The sequence below is a fragment of the Terrapene carolina genome, unplaced genomic scaffold, assembly GCF_002925995.2.
Source record: "Terrapene carolina triunguis isolate 2854851 unplaced genomic scaffold, T_m_triunguis-2.0 Scaffold62, whole genome shotgun sequence".
NCBI lineage: Eukaryota > Metazoa > Chordata > Testudines > Emydidae > Terrapene > Terrapene triunguis.
In genome coordinates this window covers 8,759,283-8,778,869 of record NW_020664413.1, presented here as the reverse complement: position 1 = coordinate 8,778,869, position 19,587 = coordinate 8,759,283, and the positions used below count along the sequence as shown (strand labels likewise).

Genomic DNA, 19,587 nt, shown 5'->3' with positions numbered 1-19,587 from the left:
TTTATATAATTGGGATCTGCTCCTGTAGTTCTTCCTCAGGCAAAAGCTCCATCAGGCTCAAATGGGAATGCTGGTTGAGTAAGAACTGTAAAGTGGTGGCTTTTGCTAAATATAGTAGAACATAACCAAGAAAGCTGAATGGTTAACACCTTTGTACCAATCAACTGATGAAGACAGTAAAAGGATATGTCCAACTGTACTTTGCCAGTTTTCTTCAGCAGCTTGAACATGCTGATTACATTTATTTAGGATATCTCAATACAGATAGCTCCATTGTCTGACTAGTGCCTTTCAAGGAATAACTCTGATCTTGTAATAGCTGATGTAGCCAATAAACAAGGTCACAACATCCCATACTTGCTATGGTAAATATGCCCATTTCACTGAAAACAATAAAAGCAGATGATGTGAAATAACTTATTTCATTTTACAGCATGAATACAATTTTGAATTTAAAATGTCAATAAAATATTCGCTCTCCACAGAGAGCAGACAGAACAAATGGATACATAGTTGAAGGGTAGTGCACAGTTCAGCTTTTATTTTTTGAGTTACAGTGGCTGTATTACTCAGGAGTGGCAGAGCAGAGCCCCTCACAGGAGTGGAGTGCGTTTGATTCAGATTTCTCACTGAAGCAGAACATTACATGCCAACGCCCTCAAACATGTACATATCCCTCTATATCAAATAGCTACATTAAGAAAAGACATTCACCCAGTGAAATAAAACTCATGTCACAGTTGGTATATGCGTGCAACTTCATTCACTGAAATGATAGCTTAAGTTCAAACAGTGGCATACCACCATCCAAAGACATAATTTTTAAATAAACCTATAAACACACTCTACATACAATATTTATATATTATATAATTATATACAACATATAAATATTATACACACACACATCTGTACATATATACATGTGCACACACACACACATTACACAGAGTACAGGAACATACTCAGAATGGAAATGCCGTAAATATTTTTGAAATGAATTATAAGAATTCAGAAATTACTAATCAGTTTAAAATTGTGTTAAAAAACTACTTAAAGTCTCTTAAGTATCTCTGTTCAAGTAAGGGCCAGACTGACCACAATTTTCTGCTTGGCACAGTACTTCCCAGGTTATTCCAAAATTCATGGACTCATGAAACAAAATATTCCACATGATGTGTCATTTCGCTGCTAACAAGGGCACCTCACAAAGTCCAAAGACATTTCAGAAAAATGCCACTTATAAAGAACTGGATATTTAAAAAACATTACTTAGTACCCATAATTGTAAACTAATCTTAAAATACACATGCACTACAGCCCAAACCCCAAAACCTTTACTAAAGCTAAACTTACTGGGGATTTGGCCCTACACACCTACATTATTTAGTGGCATGAAATTGGGGTTCACAGCATTAACTGGAGATGAAAGAGAAGTATAGTGGTGGCCATTACATCATCAACATTTATCAACAGAGACATCTGAGATACCATTGTTCTTTCCTATTCTAAGCATATGGAAAAACTGCAGAATTTCAGTGCTACTGTTAGCTAAGGTGACTTTCAGTGGCAACTACTGTATAACTAAAACTGCACTTATCATTCAGTGCACACTTGTTCTGGAGTGAAAGTTAAAGATTTCTAACAACAGTGCAAGGACTGCTAAGATTAGTCAATATGGTTGAAAACTCAGGTACCAAAGTCTTACCAGAAATGGCTTTATTAGAACATAATGTAGTGCAGCAAAACCATATTATTTTAGCTTATATGTTTGCTGGCCTTTTAATATTTAAGTGTGTTACCTATTTAAGTTATAGATTTTTTAAAAAAAGGTTATTCACTATTCGTATTCTGATAGAAGATGGAAAGATTACTGGTATCTTGGCATCTCTGTAAGTGGTTTGAATTGGCACAGAAAATCTGTACACTTAATAGCTGCAAGTATTGTTTTTTAAATAACGTATCACAGTTCTGACTTTAGAATATACACATCAGATCTAGTCCACTTGTGTATTTTAGGATACTCTTATTCCCAATGAAGTACCACACTGTTTATCAAGTCAGTAATAAAGATCAAGTCAAGAGATGTTTTAAAAAAATATCTTCGTAGTCTGGTAAAACCACATTTAAAATTTTGTAGTTTCTTTGCTTTTTCCGCCATACAACTGTGCAATTCCAAGCTATTTGCAGAATGCAGTATCGATTTCCAGTCTCTTTCAAAACTCTGTCAGTTCTGTGCTATTAAACTGAGACAACGACATCAAGATAAAGTCTATCATAGGATTCCCTGAAGCACAGAATAAGGAGTAGGCTGAGCAAACATGATCCTGGGAGGCACCAGTTGAACCAGGACAACTCTGTAAAACAAAACAAAAAATGCAGTTTCAGAAGTTCATATAACATCTCCACCGTCAAAGCAATCAGGACTTAAATACTGGAAACTAAAAGTTTAGCTGATGGCTTTGAGCTAGCTCTGCTCTAATAGCAAAACAGTAACAATGCATGGGATTGACAGGTGGATGAAATATTTTATGAGATGTTATGGATTTCTTTTTTTAAAACCTCAATACCGTTAATTAATTTAATAACTTATTCATTCACCTTTCATAGATTCTAAGGCCAAAGGACACCATTATGATCATCTAGTCAGACCTGTGGTATAACACAAGCCACAGAACTTCCCCAAAATAACTCCTAGAACAGAACTTTTAGAAAAATATGAGGAGGTTACTTACTTGTACATGAAGGTTCTTTGAGATGTGTAGTTCCTATCTGTATTCCACTGAGAGTTATACGCATGGGCCATGCACCCGGAGCTGGAGAGTTTCAAAGTAGTAGTGTCCATTGGTCTGCGCATGCGCCCTTGCTCTGCCTCATGGTTTCGACCAACGTGATAAAGGGTGGGGGCACGCTGATTGCACCTTCAGTTCCTTTTCCACTGCAAATCGAATAGATCTCCAGCAGAGGGGAAGGAGGGCAGGATTGGAATACAGACAGGGACAACACACCTCAAAGAACCTCCAGTTACAGGTAACTGGAAGTTCTCTTCTTCTTCGAGTGAAGGTCCCTATTGTATTCCACTGAGGGTGACTGACAAGCAGTATCTAGTTGGGAGGGTGCAAGGAAGAAGATGGCATTGTGGAACGGAGAACAGCCGCACCGAATGAGGCATGCATCGCAGAGTCTTGCACTAGGGCATAATGGGAAGAAAAGATATGTGCTGAACTCCATGTGGCTGCCCTACATATGTCAGTTGGAACCATGTGAGTCTCAGGAGAATGCTCAGGAACATGACCCGAAGGCAGCAAGTCCAAAGCTGGGGAGTGGGGTCTCTGATGAGGTGATGCACCAGGAGACGTGGGACCTCACCTCATCTATGTCAAACAGCTCATGAGGACCAAGAGCTGACTTGAGCTTCCCTAGTTTCAGCGGCATGCACTCCACAGACAGAGCTGGGGCCAGAACCAGGGCCAGAATGGAGGATTGCCTCTGAACCAATGATTCCCGTGACTTTGGGGGTATCGATCCGGAAGGGGTACGCAGTTCGGTAACTGGGATCAGAGGATCCAAGATTCTATGTGACTTCTTGCCACGTTTACATGCCATGGAATGCGCCACTTCTCCATGGCTAGAACCCATGGAGAATGCAGAGTCCTTCATGGGTCTTGAGGAAGACTTACTGTCATGCTTATGCACGTTTCCTTGCCTCACGGCTAGGCCCGGGCACGGGGTCCGTAGTGCTGGTACCAGCGGAACCGGACTGGAATGCCACAGTAGGAGGTGCGCTCCTTGATACTCAGGTCAATATACAGGGAGAGAGGGGTTCCCCAGCCTGGATCCAACCACGGCCTCATGGCGACATCTGTGAGGTGTTTCTTGAGATGGAGAGCTCGGCCTTTCTGCGTATGGGCAGGAAGGAGAGACAGATACTGCACCTGGATGCGACTTGGGCTTCGCCAAGCAGCAAAGGCAGCGTTGGTGCTAGTCACTGATGGGAAATGAGCAAGGGCAGGAAGTGCAGATCTTGAACCCTGGCATCTTCGACATAATCCAGTACCCAGGTGTGGGTGCTGATGGGGAAGAGGGCAGGAAACCGGCAAAAACGGCATCCCAAAATCCTTAAAGTCCTAAACTACCACTAAAACTACTACAAAAACAACAAAACACTAACTATACAAGAATAAAACAGTCTTTTCTCCTGAAATTAGGAAAGAGACAAGAGAACAGAAGGGGCTCTGACTCAGACCATGCGGTGGTGAGAAGGAACTGAGGCCGTGGTCGGTCTGCCTGACCCTTTATCACTTCACTCAAAACCATGAGGTGGAGCAAGGGCACATGTGGACCAGTGGACACTGCTATTTTGAAAAGCTCTGGCTCCGAGTGCATGCGTATAACCCTGAGTGGAATACTATAGGGACCATCACTCAAAGAACCAATATTGATTTAAAAACAGTCAGTGATGGAGAATTCACCATGACCCTTGGTAAATTGTTCTAATGGTTAATTACTCTCACTGTTAAAAATGTATGCCTTATTTCCAGTCTGAATTTGTGTAGCTTTAACTTCCAGCCATTGGATCACGTTATGCTTTTCTCTGCTACACTGAAGAGGCCATTATTAAATATTTGTTCCCCATGTAGATACTTATAGACTGTAATCAAGTCACCTCATAACCTTCTCCTTGTTAAGCTAAATGGATTGAACTCCTTGAGTTTATCGCTATAAAGCATGTTTTCTAATCCTTTAATCATTCTCATGGCTCTCCTCTGAACCCTCTCCAATTTATCAACATCTTTCTTGAACTGTGGAAACCAGAACTGGACACAGAATTCCAGCAGTGGTCACAGCAGTGCCAAATACAGAGTTAAAATAACCTCTCTAGTCCTACTAAAGATTCTCTTGTTTGTACATCCCAAGATCGCATTAGCTCTCTGGGCCACAACATCACACTGGGAACTCATGTTCAGCTTATCCACCATGACATGATCCACCATATCTTTTTCAGAGTCACTGCTTCCTAGAACAGAGACCCCCCCATCCCTCCAAGTATGGTCTACATTCTTTGTTCCTAGATGTATACGTTTACATTTAGCCATATTACAACGCATATTATTTGCTTCCGCCCAGTTTACCAAGCGATCCAGATTGCTCTGAATCAGTGATCTCTGTCCTCTTCATTATTTGCCACTCCCACAATTTTTGAGTCACCTGCAAACTTTTTCAGTGATGACAGTAGGGAAAAGAAAATCAACCTTAAATAGCAGTCTTATTGTTTCGTAGGACTTGTCTACACAAACGATTACATACACCATGGAAAACTGCCATAGCCTAACTATTCACATACACCATGGTGACACGTTAACCATTAATTAGAGCACTTTGATCTAGTCCTCTCTGAAACAGAACTAGCTCAAAGTGCTCTAGCAAACTGTTAACACATGGCAGGATATACCCAGCTAGAGCTGGATAGTTTCACACCCTATCATGCCATGGTCTGGTTGTTAGTGTACCCAAGCCCTTAGATTTCTACTGGCTAAAATATGAAAAGGATAATAAACAGCACTTTGATTATGCATTAGTTCAGCTACACAGTTTGGACATGGAAAGCTAATTTCTCAACAGAAACTTTTGTGCAGTAAAACTATCCAAGTTATAAAGGTCCCAGAACAAACTCTCAAGAGACCTCTTTGTAACCATTAAATGTAATGGGTAAGAGCTCTTAAGAGCGTGTGTCTTGTAGGTTTGAAGAATCCTCCCCACTGATCAATATTTAATTATTAGTTTAGCCATTTTAATCAGAAAGCAAAGGCATAGGAATTCCTTTTGTTTTAGTATTTTGTCTCTGACATAAGTTACTGAAGAAGCATCAGTTTTACTGGAGATGGTCTTTTGCCTCTTTCAATATTTCTACAGAATTCTAAATGCTCTCTTAAGGTTTAGTAATCATATTAAAGGCTCCAGCAATGCTGCTTAGTTTAATCCATAATTCATATGGCTAAAGGTAAAGCACAATGTGTGTTCTGGAATTCAAAAACACAACATCAGAAAGCTCGAGAAACCAAACCCCAGAAAATGGCAGTACAAAACACACCCCCTAAAAACCCTGTCTCTATTATTGTAGTAAACTTAGACGTGCCTCAGTAAAACTCTTCGTTGGTTTAAGTAGGACTGCTGTATTCCCAGAAGTTATCAGAAACATGCCTCTCTAACATTTTCCTCAGAAAGCTATACTTGTGCTTAACTAGACTGAATATAATCTAAACCAAACATCTAAAAAGGCTGAGAATTTTATGATCTATTTTAAACTTTCTCTTTTTGTACTACAAAAATCAGTAGAGCACTAGTCAATTCATGCTAACACATCATAAAAAGTCCAAAGTTTAAAAAAAATAGAACACTGAAGAAAACATGAAACAATATGCAGAGACTGGGCTTTTGATACTAGAATACAGTGCTAAGAAGTTAGATAAGGGATTCTAAATCTCACATTCTAATCATCTGGATCAGAATCTTCAGTCTACTAGAAAACTCTAAGGACTGTCTCCCCAATAGCCTTAATAATTGGGACACTAATATCAGAATATGAGGAGAGGGGAGACATCAGAATGAAAACTAGTGACTGATTATATGATTTGAAAGTGAGACAGAGAGGCCTAGAATTCTACTGCACTTCAGTTGGAATGACAGTAAAAGATGTATGAAAATCAGAGGAGAAAAGACGGATTTTAAAAAGGAAGCATTTTTATTACAAAATCATTTTCCATTTTCAATGGATTTTTGTTTTGGTAACATAGCCAGTAATTTAATCAAATGGACATTGATCAACCCTTAGAGATCATATAAATGATCATGCTTTTAATAATTTGAGACACTGCATCATTGAGAATGCATTATCTTGAAGATGACAGTGTAACTCAGTGCTTCTTCCTTTGGCAAAAAAGACTACAGCTTATGCTTTTTTCATGTTTGCATTCACGTGTATTTATTGACATTCTTTATGGAAAAAAACACTAGAGTATTCTAAATAATGGTCCAAAACTGTGATTTATCCAACGTTACTGCCATGTTTTGAGGTATTACTGTAGAATACTATAATAATTATTTTTAGTAAAATGACCTCAGACCCATTGATTTGGTACAATGTACAATCCTAATACTCAATGGAAAATGAATTCATAACACTGGACTTTCACTCTCATTTAGAAGTACACTGAAAATATTTCAAATTTGTTTTCTTTCATCTTCCCAACTCATTTGTGAATATTGGAAACAATCGTATTTGTGTTAAATCAGTTCACATCCACTACTATTCTCAATATAGATTTGATTAAATCATTGCAATTTGAACGAGTTTCCTAAACAAACATCAAATCACTTTTAACTGGTAGATACAGGCTCATGTTTGAAAAACTTTTTTTTTTAATTTCCAGGCCACAAATGATAGTTTAAATTTCTATCAGCTTGCATCTACAAAATAGTAGTTAGAAGGTAGAATGAATTTACAGTTATTTCTTTTCACAATTAATTGTAGGTAGAAAACCACAGACTATGCTGAGACATCTGAGTCTGGCCAATAATCTAATATTTTTAATTTCAAAATACAGTTTACTGTGAAGTTTACCACTTTCCTCTTGGCTGGGAACATAACATTTTAATTAAGAGATGTCTTGACAATTAAACTTAGAATTCATATAAGGTTTTATATTTACAAAGCAAACTACAAACATTTTGGTTGAAAGTATTCTTCTTGTACCAAGAAAGAAAAATTAACCTTGCTGATTTCTACATATAAAAATAGCAATTTGTAACTTTAAAAAGAAGAATTAGTGAGGTTGCAGGGTTTTATTCTAAACTTATCTAGATTTTCATATTGTTACCACAGTAACTCGTATCTAAATGTAAATATAATCTGCAAGATATACCACTCAAAATTACAATGACACATTATGTGAGCAAATAAATAATACACAAGAGATGAAAATAATAAAGGATCTATAAAGAATTTGTTGGAAATATCAACACAAAGGACTACCTTAGCATATTAGACCACTACACATCATCTATTGCCGTATTCTGACTCAGAGCAGTGGCCAATATCTTGTGAAGGTAACTCTCTCCTGCCATCAATAATTCACCCAACCATGTGTTCAATGATAAACATTGCGGGGACGAAGGAGAAATTCTTTTCTGCCCACCACCGGCGAGCAGTTTATACCCTGAAGCATGAGATTGGATTAGCTTTATTGTTATTTTATCTAGCATAGCTACAAATGTTATTAATGGCCAGAACATTATCCAGTTCTTTGTAAAAAATCTAACCATCATGTTTATCTCAATAGCTTCCTGCTGCGGTGAGTTCTATGCAAAGTCTGGATATCTGTTTTCTAACTAAAGGATTTCATTCTTCGATTGGCATGCATGTAAAGACAAACAATTACAGGCCTTTTCTCCCACTGATGTGCAGGAGATTTATGCACAGAATTAGCATTAATGGGAGTTTGGTATGTAAATCCTCCTCCCACTGGTGCCAAAATAGACCCTTTACAGAATGTCTTCACAGAGAATTACATTTAGTAAATAGCTCATATTTCTTACCTGTATGGTAAAATGTGAGAAAAAACAAAAGCACTCCCATAAACATGTTACTCAAAAAGGTGACAACACCACACGTAATTCCTTCTGGAACAGGGTAGACCGTCTCCACAAAAAGCTCAAAGAATATAGGTATGCTACTATTCAGGAATACTCCGAGCAAGATACAGGATGTGTATAGTGTAGCTACAACAAAAAACAAAAACAGTGGTTTAGTTTCATAGTAGCATTTTGCTATCATATTTCAAACAAAAGATGCCCAGGATATTAATGCTTAAGTAACTGGAAGACAAAGGAGAATCAGACCTATTTTTACCTCTGTGCATCATATAGTGTATAATGTCTTTCTGTTAGTAGTCAGCATTTATTTTTGGTTTGATCATGTCAGCAATTTTTATTTGGATACAAACTGAATTCCTGAAGATATACTCCAAATCACTCAGTGTGTTTACCAAATATCAGAAAACAGAAAACATTGGAAAAAATATTTATGCAAAGAGACATCTAGGTTGAGTTACCTCCAAAGTGAACAATAACTGTTTTATACTCAATTAGAGCAGAAACAATTACTGTACTGAATCAGAAATGAACTGGAAATTAACATTCTGACTCTCAGTTCCAAAGGTCAGAACTAATTTTTGTTTTCACTTTCCAGACAAATACTACTAATGATCTACCAGATACCAAGGCACTGCAGGATTAGCCTCTTGTTCAGTGGTTCTCAAACTTTTGTACTGGTGACCCCTTTCACATAGCAAGCCTCTGAGTGCGAACCCCCCTTATAAATTAAAACACTTTTTTGTATATTTAGCACCATTATAAATGCTGGAAGCAAAACAGGGTTTGGGGTGGAGGCAGACAGCTCACGACCCCCCATGTAATAACCTCGCAACCCCCTGAGGGGCCCCGACCTCCAGTTTGAGAAAGCCTGCTCTAGTTGAAAGAGTAGGTTATTTGTCATTGCAGGACTCTGATTTTTCATCCCAGATGCATAATATTAGAATATGGCAATTTCTTTAATTGGCTGGGGTATTTTGTTCTGTGACTTCTGATGTCATCGCACTTCTTCCAGTTTCATGCTAGTATAGATATTTTAGCTAGGAAATCTACATTTTCTAAAGCTATGCAGAAATAAAACATTTTTCTTTTCATTCAGTAACTAAGGATCCAAATCAAGAAAGCACTGATTTCAATGGGACTTAGTCATGTGTTTAAGAGCAGTCCTGAATAATGATGGTTTTCTGAACTGGAGCCTCAGTGACATGAAGAGACCTATCAAAGGAAAAGCAAATATGTAAGGGAAAGAATTAGCTAGAAGAAATATTAAGACTGAAAAGAACAAATAAAATGTCTAGAATATTTCTTGGCGGTTCTGTAAGAGCTCTGGTGATATGAAAAGAAACATCCTTGGGATGCAAAAAGTCACCCAATTGCTAGGAAAAGATTTCAAATTTTAAGGTATCTTTACCCTGTGCTGTAGCAGAAGGATGACATATGAAAACTGAAAATATACTACATTAAAAAATCCATCATGGAAAGTGGAGAATTGAGAAAGCTGTACTTCAGCTTAAATTAAGCATTGCTCAATTTCTCAACTGAGAAGTTGTTAGTAAGCAGGAGACTTGGCTTAAAAAAATTCACCATTTGTCAAAATATGAGGTATAATGAAAGGCAGAAAACAAGGCCTTAGGAGATACAGTAGAAATGCCTATTCATCAGCTCAATCATTTGATGCGGTTCTGCCAAAACACAGACACGTTTTGGCAGAAAACAAATTCCAGGGATTTTGCCTGGAAAAGGAGAGAGAGGAGGGGAGCAGAAAAAGCTGCCAGGAAGATGATATAGTGGCAAAACTTTGGAAGGGGACTGATCAGGCTGGCCTCTATATGTTTTTAAAAGGCTGGATGTCACTGTCTCTCTCTCTATGAGAAACCGTAAAAGCTTTTCCAGCTCCTGTAAATTCTTTTATAACCAGCTGGAGGATGAAAGTCAGAGGAACTGTTCCAAGATAAGTTCAGAGTTCTCAAAGAGTGAGAACAAAATTTAGTATCCTGACGCCAACAGGCTCTTGTATCTGAAATTGAATGAGTAATTCCGCTGCCATGATATCCACAGAATCTGCTGCAAGCTCTCATTGATATTTTGAAGTTAGTAAATCTCTCGCACAAGTCCTGGTTCCATCCAGTAGCACAGCCTCTTGCTTTCGCAGTTCTCTAATCCCTGTTAAATAAGCAGCCATCATTGATTCAGTTTTCTAATTTGTAGCTAACTATTTTAATCTTTTTTGATAAGCAAAAAGGGATCTGGTAGTGGCTTTTGAAGCTGCAATATCAGAATAGAAACCAACAGAAAGAGATATTTTCTCCCCCAAAAATTCAGCTGGATAAATCTATGGACACCTATTTAGAATTAAAGTGAGATTCTCTAGTACTTTCCAAAGAGAAAATATATAAGGAACTAGTAACTATTGGGAAGAACTTCAGATGGTGAAAATACATTAACCATACAGTTTTTGAGAAATTTTGCCCCAAATTTTAAATACTTGTAATTTAGCCAACCAGTTCTCATGAACTTTGAGAACTGTGTTCCTACAGTGCGGCTTGTTCTACACTACACACTTACTTCAGTCTAACTATGTCACTCAGGGGTGTGAAAAATCCACACCTTGAGTGACATAGTTATACCAACTTTAACACGGACCCCCAGCCCTCCTGTGTAGACAGCACTATGTTGGCAGGAGAGCTTCTCCCGCTGACATTGCTACTGCCTCTCACTGAAGTGGAGCTATTAAGCTGATGGGAGAGCTCTCTCCTGACGGCTTAGAGCATCCTCACCAAATACACTATAGTGGTGCAGCTGCGCCAATGTAAATTTGTAATGTAGACCTGCCCTATATCTCAAACAACTCTAAGATGGAAAAGAAATCAATCATTGCTAACTGAATAGTGAGCACCAGTGTTGAACACTAAGGCACAAGCTACATGACTTGGGAGGCTCTGATATAATCAGGTTTGCTCCAGGACAAGCTGTACATCTCCAGCAGAGGACCGAATGAGTTTGCTATAGTGAGTTCCTATGAAATTACAAAAGGTCCTAATGCTGATTCTGCTGGAGAAAAGGATGGCATGGTAAAGTAACTAAGATAGTCCCTGAGTTTGGAGGCAAAAAGCTTCAGCTCCTCTCATAAGCACCAGGTGGGATGGAGTTGTCTACAGAATTTACCAAATAGCACCTTCTTATTCAACTAATCTATATCCTGTATGTTTTCCAAGTCACTTTTGTTTGCTTTAGTGACAAACACACATTTTTATATTACAGTGAGCAATGCAGAGTCAACATGTCACCTTGAAAGACATTTACCCTCAATCACCACAGCATTAGCCAAGCACCACAGCATTAGCCAAGATACTGGTGTATTTCATTATCAGAGTAGATAGCATTGCATTTTCCTATTCCAATGGCCTATCTAAGTAGGAACTTACGTGGCCCTCATTGCAGCAGTAACTGTAGGGAAATGCTGCAGTATTTCAATATGCCATCATTTGGCATCTCTGAAAATTATAAGTATTTTAATGCTGGCAACCACCACATAGAAGTGCAAAGTGGGTTCTTCTCTGCCTCATTCACCCAATACCAAAAAGTGTCAGCTGTACTGACTTCAGAATCTTTACTGCTGTGAATAATAGTTATAGATAAGGCTGCGAGTCTGTCATGGAGGTCACAGAAGTCATGGATTCTGTGACTTTCCGGGACTTCCGGGACTTCTGCAGCGGCCGGTGCGGCTGGCCTGGGGGCCACCTGAGCAGCTCAGGCGCACCGACCACTGCTGGGCCAGTCTCAGGCCACCACACCCCTCTCCCCCCAGCAGGAGTTTGGGCATGGGAGGGGGCTCAGGACTGATGCAAGGGGTTGGGCTTGGGGTGCAGGAGGGAGTGAGGGCTCTGGGTGGCATTTACTGCGGGTGGGGGGGCAGGCTCCTAGGCAGAGGCGTGGCCAGGTGGCTCTGCGCACTGCCTCTGCCTGCAGGCACTGCCCCCGCAGCTACTATTGGCTGCAGTTCCTGGCCAATGGGAGCTGCGGAGCAGGCGCTTGGGGCAGGGGCAGCACGCGGAGCCCCCCCGGTCGCGCCTCCAAATCCGTCTAAGTAGGGGCCACAGGGACATGCCGGCTGCTTCTGGGAGCCGCGTGGAGCCGGGTAGGGAGCCTGCCAGCTCCGTCAGCCCCCCACTTCTTCCCCCAACAGCAGTGGCTCCCCCGGGCCACCCCCTGCCCCAGAGCCCCCGCAGTGCCCCAAGTTTTAGTCGGGTGTACAGTACAAGTCATGGACAGGTCACGGGCCAGGAATTTTTGTTTACTGCCCGTGACCTGTCCATGACTTTTACTAAAAATACCCGTGATTAAACATAGCCTTAGTTATAGATCATATTTATATATACCCTTTTCAATCACAAAGCTCTTGGGACACTGCATAAACACTTAAAATATAACATATCATAAAACACATGCACTTTAAAATCTAAAAAAATATTAAAAAAGCCAAAGCAACTGGATCAATGTTAAAGGCAGAAAGAACAGGGCGTGTTGTAGATCCCAGGATGAATTTACAGGATTTGCAGTAAGAAAATATATCTTTTAACTTGTGAACTAAGAAAAAATGGATGTGGAAATGACAGTATTAAAAATCTGGAAGCCTCCAATAATATATGTATAATCACGTCTCTTACTGTAACCACACTTTAATGACAACATTTCCATGTTATGGTAGTATAAAGCATCTAAAACTCCTGAGTGCTGTAAATATAATAAATAATTTTACTGCAACAATTCAGCGTTTAAAAGTAACAAATCCAATTTGGTCGACTATATAGAAAGTCATAAATAAAATATACAGTGCTAGAAAAATTTATTGGAAGAAGTCAGATAAATGGTAGTCCAGAAGTGGGTTTGGCCTTTTATTTAACATACTGTAGTGAGTACAGTACCTAAAATACCAGCTCAAGGGGTGACAAAGCTACTATGGCAGAGTGAGTGCCAGCTATAAAATGGAGTCCATTTACTTCTCATAACAGGACTTCAGACTGCATGATCATTAAAGAGTCCCATGATTTCTTTTATAGTTTAAAAGAACTGATGTTTAAAAAAGCATTTAGTGTAATTTTATTAAGAAACTCTGACTACCATCAATGGTGCAGAATGTAGACACGTGCAAGTACCAGCACAAAAGCTAACATTTCTTCCTCACTCTCTTGCTCCAAAAACAGGGTAAACAACTAATTAATGTCTGCTTGGATAAAAATACACACCAGAACTGTACTTCATCTGCATGACATATATCATATCAGAAGAGCACTTGCCCTTTCCTGTGAAAAGTAATTAACTGGGAAAAGAGCAGTGTGCTAAGACATGTGCTCAAGACACTTACATTAGCAAGCTCTAGCCATTAAGAAATAATAGAATCGGGGGTTTTTAAAGCAACTGTGATAGAGTACTTGGTATTTTTAGGATCTATATAGATCTCTGTGTATATTAAGCAGCTATTAACTAACATACTAATGTAAGAATGGCCATACTGAGTCAGACCAAAGGTCCATCTAGCCCAGTATCCTGTCTTCCGACACTGGCCAATGCCAGGTGCCCCAGAGGGAATGAACAGAACAGGTAATCATCAAGTGATCCATCCGGTCACCCATTCCCAGCTTCTGGCAAAGAGGCTAGGGACACCATCCCTGGCCATCCTGGCTAATAGCCACTGATGGACCTATCTTCCATTAATTCTTCTAGTTCTTTTTTGAACCCTGTTATAGTCTTGGCCTTCTCAACATCCTCTGGCAAAGAGTTCTACAGGTTGACTGTATGCTGTGTGAAAAAATACTTCCTTTTCTTTGTTTTAAGCCTGGTGCCTATTAATTTCATTTGGTGACCCCTAGTTCTTGTGTTATGAGAAGGAGTAAATAACACTTCCTTATTTACTTTCTTCACACCAGTCATAATTTTATAGATCTCTATCATACCCCCCTTTAGTCGTCTCTGAAAAGTCTCAGTCTTCTTAATCTCTCCTTATATAGCAGCCGTTCCATTCGCCTAATTATTTTTGTTGCCCTTTTCTGAACCTTTTCCAATTCCAACATATTTTTTTTGAGATGGGGCGACCATATCTGCATGCAGTATTCAAGATGTGGGTATACCATGGATTTATATAGAGGCAATATGATATTTTCTGTTTTATTTACTGGCATTACATACCAATTCTTAGAAAGTGTTAGTATTTATATCCATAGGTATTATCAGCAACACAAAGTAGCAAGATATTGAAACTGAGGGAAAGGGGGGAAGAGGCAGTGGGGATGAAAGGGGGAGTGGAATAGGGCAGGAGAAAGGGAATGTGCGAGTGAGGGGAGGGGGATGAGATGAGGAAGAAAAGGTGATAGGGGAATCATGGGGGGAAGCAGGAGCCTGGTATGCGGCGTCTCCTCGGCAGCAGCTGGGGTTCCCCCATTAAGCAGGCTCATTGAACACTCACCCTGACATGCTCTACCCCCCTAAACCTAGATCCCCCCAATGAGCTTCCCACACCCAGACCTCCACCCCACTGATCCCCAACCACCTTCACCTGGATCCTTTGCAGAGTCCTATTGCCCCTGCACCTGAAACCCCCCCAATGCGCCCTTGTGCATCCAGATCTCCCACTGAGCCGCCCGCACCAAGATTGCCCCACACGGAAATCTCTCACCCCACACCTGGATCCTGCTGGGCAGAGCCTGCCTACCCACACCTGATGCGCATGGCGCAGAGAAGCAGGGCCTTGGGGTGTTTCTGGGGCAGGCCCAGCCCTTGCACTGTGTCAGGGTCAGGTGCAGCCTCACTGCTGAGTCCCTATAGCTGGGGAGGTGGGGACTTCAGGGTGATCTCCCACCTCAATGCAGCCAGTGGCCTGTGCTCCCCACTGCCATGCTGGAGCCACATTTATTTATTGACAAATAATATTTGCAGAACGTTGCAGAATTTTAAAATATTGTGCACATAATTTTTATTTTTCTGATGCAGAATTTTTAATTTTTTGACACAGAATTCCCTCAGGAGTAATATATCCTGACCTCCAGTACCCTGGTTATTCCAGTAATGGGCCTCTTAGGAGCAGAAAAACTGTGCCAAGTCATGTAGAGGTTTTCTATGGATAAACAAGAAGGAGGGTAGCTCTAAACTCGTTTTCTCTTGGGACTCAACACGGAATTTAAACAGGTCTTTAGAGATCTGAGGTGTTTCTAATTTGGCAATCATGCTAGAATCCAAGTGCTAAGATGATAGGCTGGTGCCTCACCTAGATGTCTGTTTTGTCAATTTTACTGAACTCTGAAAATGTATTGAATGAGAGAAATTCTGCCCTAAAATCAGATCCTGCCACAGCTTTAATCAGTTTATTAAAGTAGAACAGCAAAACTTCCTTATAACTTCATTCCTATCATGAGCAAGGATAAGAACCATAAGGGAAGTAGCCAGCTTTAACTTTTCTGTAAGAAGTGTGACCCATTGTGAAGCAACATAAATTACAACTTTTATTGTAATTTGCTTAACAGAAACAAAGACAAAAAGGAAGGATTTCCCTTTAAAGTACATTTATAACATTAATATACCGTATATACTCGACCATAAGCCGGTTCATTTATAAGCCGACCCCTCAAGATGGATAAGTAAAAATGGAAAATTTTTATGACTCGTTCATAAGCCGACCCTATAATTCAAGGGTCAGTAAACTTTGGCTCCCGGGCCATCAGGATAAGCCGCTGGCGGGCCGAGATGGTTTGTTTACCTCGAGGTCCGCAGGCATGGAGGTAAACCTAAGTAAACAAAGTGTCCCAGCGCGCCAGCTACTTACTCTGATGAGCCGGGACAGCAACTGGTGGGGAAATTTTTTGGGGGGGGGGGGGGGGAGGCGGGGGGGCCAGGGGAGTAACCCCTGTGACCATCCCCCACATGACCCCACCCCTAGCCCGGGACCCCCACACTCTCCCCATCCCATCCCTTCCCACCTTATCTGGGGAGGGCCAAGGGAGGATGCCTCTGGCCTGGCTGGAGCTGCTACGGCAGGCTGGGCATCATGGCCGCAGCCTGCTCCGGCGGGCCGGGCAACGCGACCACAGCCTGCTCTGGGGGGCGGGGCCGAGCGGCACAGCTGCAGCCTGCCAGTCCCAGAGCTGCAGCTGCTTCGGAGGCTGGGGAGGGCAGCGTGGCCTCTTCCCTTCTGGCTCTGCTGGCTGTGCTGCCTCTCCTTGCTCCCTCTGTTGGGGGGAGGGGCTGTGTCCCACCTCTCCCTCTCTATACCCGTTCATAAGCCGACCCTCTTCTCTGGTGCTTCCCTTTTTTACTAAAAATATTCAGCTTATGAACGAGTATATACGGTAGTTCATTGGATGAATTTTCATTCCTGTGTGTGCTTAGCAAATTCTTAGATCTTGATATAGTTATGAAAGTGACTGGAAATCTGATCAAATTGGATTTGCTCCAAACATTTCCCAAAAGAAAAGCAAGTGAAACTTGTGGTTAAAGCTGAAGTACAAACTTTGAGGAGCTAAAAATTGTATGAACAGGTAAGTGATCCTTCAGCTAAAGAGTAGAGATCATGAAATAATGGAGGCTTCATACTGTTACATTTATAGGTATATTCTTGAAATGTTCCTCACTTCAGATCCAAACTGACTTTGCCACACATTTGCTGTTGTACTTGCTTTTTATTGTTGATAATCATAATAATAAACTTACCCTTTACAAAGCACTTTTCATCTGTAGATCTCAAACTACTTTAAGGAAGGCAAGTGTCTTTATCTTCAATATTACAGATAGGAAAAAACAAGGGACAGAGAGATGACATAATTTGCTCAAAGCCCCATAGCAGGTTAATGCCAAAGCTAGGAATAAAAATCTAGTTCTTCAGAGGCCCTAGCAACTCTATCATCCACTGGGCCATGCTGCTTTATTCACATCAAATATATGCTATTTATGATAAAGAAATTACTCTCATCATTTTACCCTTTGTGCATAAATAATTTTCTAGCCTCTCTCACTGTGCTTGTTTCTTCAATATTATGGCCTATATTTGGGTAGAGAGATGTGTTCTTACTTGCTGAAAGTTTTAATTCATTTATTTTTAATTATATTGCATAACTTAAATTCAGTTGTTGACACCATGGACTGCCATGAAAATCTGACTGCCCGATGCCCAGTGTGAATACAGATTTTGTAAAAGGAAATTTTGACCCCAACATCTTAAAATACTGTTGAAAATATTGATATATATTAGAAATGTATTTTTTGCATAAAACATTGAATCTGAGTCATATGCAACTGGCATTACATACCAATTCTTAGAAAGTGTTAGTATTTATATCCATAGGTATTATCAGCAACACAAAGTAGCAAGATATTGAAACTGGCATTGTGCCATGTTATATAGTTATCTTGGGTCAAAATACCCCATTTTACATTAATTAATGTAATGAGTTCAATACAAAGCAAACTAACAATGCACATGTGATAAATGAAGGGGGGGAGGGAGTAGCTCCCTTTTATGGATACCCACCCAGCCAGTTAGTTACAAAATCCCTGTTAGTAGCTGTTCTCTACTTGCTTTACCTGTAAAGGGTTAACAAGTCCACAGGTAAAAGGAAGGGAGTGGGCACCAGACCAAAAGAGCCAATGGGAGGGCTAGAACTTTTTAAAATGAGGGGGGGGGGAATTCCCTTTGTCTGTCTGTCTGTTGTTCTCAGGAGAGAGGAGACACATAGCTGCAATGCTATAAGAAGCTTTAAGCCAGGTATGGAAATCATCAGATCATACCTAGAACTACTTATCTGAAACCCGAGATATGTAAGTAAATCAGGGAATGTCTAGGAAGATGCGATTAGGGTTGTTTCTTTTATTTCTTATTGGCTTGTGGACCCCTCTGTGATAGCCTCCAAATGCTTTTGTTTTGCTTGTAACCTTTAAGCTGGACCTCAAGAAAGTTATTAAGTTCCAAATGTATTTTTTCTTTTTTTGTTTTTAGTAAAAGTTATCTTTTTTAAGAACAAGATTGAATTTTTGTGTCCTAAGTGGTGTGCGTATGTTGTTTAATTAGCTGGTGGCAACAGCTGATTTCCTTTATTTTCTTTCTCAGCTCTTCCCTGGAGGGGGTGGTGGTGAAAGGGCTTGAGGGTACCCCACAGGGAGGAATTCCCAAGTGTGCCTTCCTGGGTCCCAACAGGTTTTTTGCACTTGGGTGGTGGCAGCATCTACCCATCCAAGGTCAGAAAGAAGCTGTAACCTTGGGAATTTAATACAAGCCTGGAGTGGCCAATATTAATTTTTAGAATCCTTGCGGGCCCCCACCTTCTGCACTCAAAGTGCCAGAGTGGGGAATCAGCCTTGACATCACTATTCTAGCACAGACAATGGAAACAACTATTTTAGAGTTAAAGGTGTATACAAAACTGTCTTTGGAACTCAATGAAGAATTTAACTTAGTATAATTTAAATAATGTATATTAAAATTTATTAAAAGAAAAGTCAAGCTTTCTTCAAGTGTATTGTAATCAGTTATCATTCTTATATATGTTTCCAAATATGCTTTCAAGTCAATTCTGCTGAAAATATCTTAAACCTCCCCTCCCCCCACTAATGACAAAGCAAAAGCCATGCTATATAAAAGGAAGAAAAGCCTTTTGAATAGCAGCCTGAACATAAACTACTGCTGATTAAAGAAAACATGAACTAGTCATTGATTTTTAATATCAATGTTAAAGGTCTCTAAGCAATTTTGTAGGAAATCTCTTTTATAAGCAAATGCAGGAAACAACCATGTTGCTTTGACCCCTTTTTTCAATATATTGACACCATCTTCCTCCCTATTTTAGCTAGAGATTTATAAAATTGTTACATATACTGCTGATTGAAAGTTGGTTTAGACAGTAGTGGGTGAAATTTTTCAACTGAAATCTTTTATCGGCAAAGAATGCAGATTCA

General features: G+C 40.1%; 1 protein-coding gene across 1 annotated transcript in view; it reads right to left on the bottom strand.

The window, feature by feature from the left end:
- Positions 1 to 906: 906 nt before the first annotated feature.
- SLC49A4 (solute carrier family 49 member 4) overlaps positions 907 to 19,587 on the bottom strand; it is a 120,418-nt gene continuing 101,737 nt past the window's right edge. Inside the window, exons 8-9 of the mRNA XM_026647400.1 lie at positions 8,596 to 8,778; positions 907 to 2,357 (exon numbers count right to left, since the gene is read on the bottom strand). Of these exons, the coding sequence (XP_026503185.1) occupies positions 2,242 to 2,357; positions 8,596 to 8,778 (299 nt within the window). The 3' untranslated portion in view covers positions 907 to 2,241. The remainder of the gene's footprint in view (positions 2,358 to 8,595; positions 8,779 to 19,587) is intronic.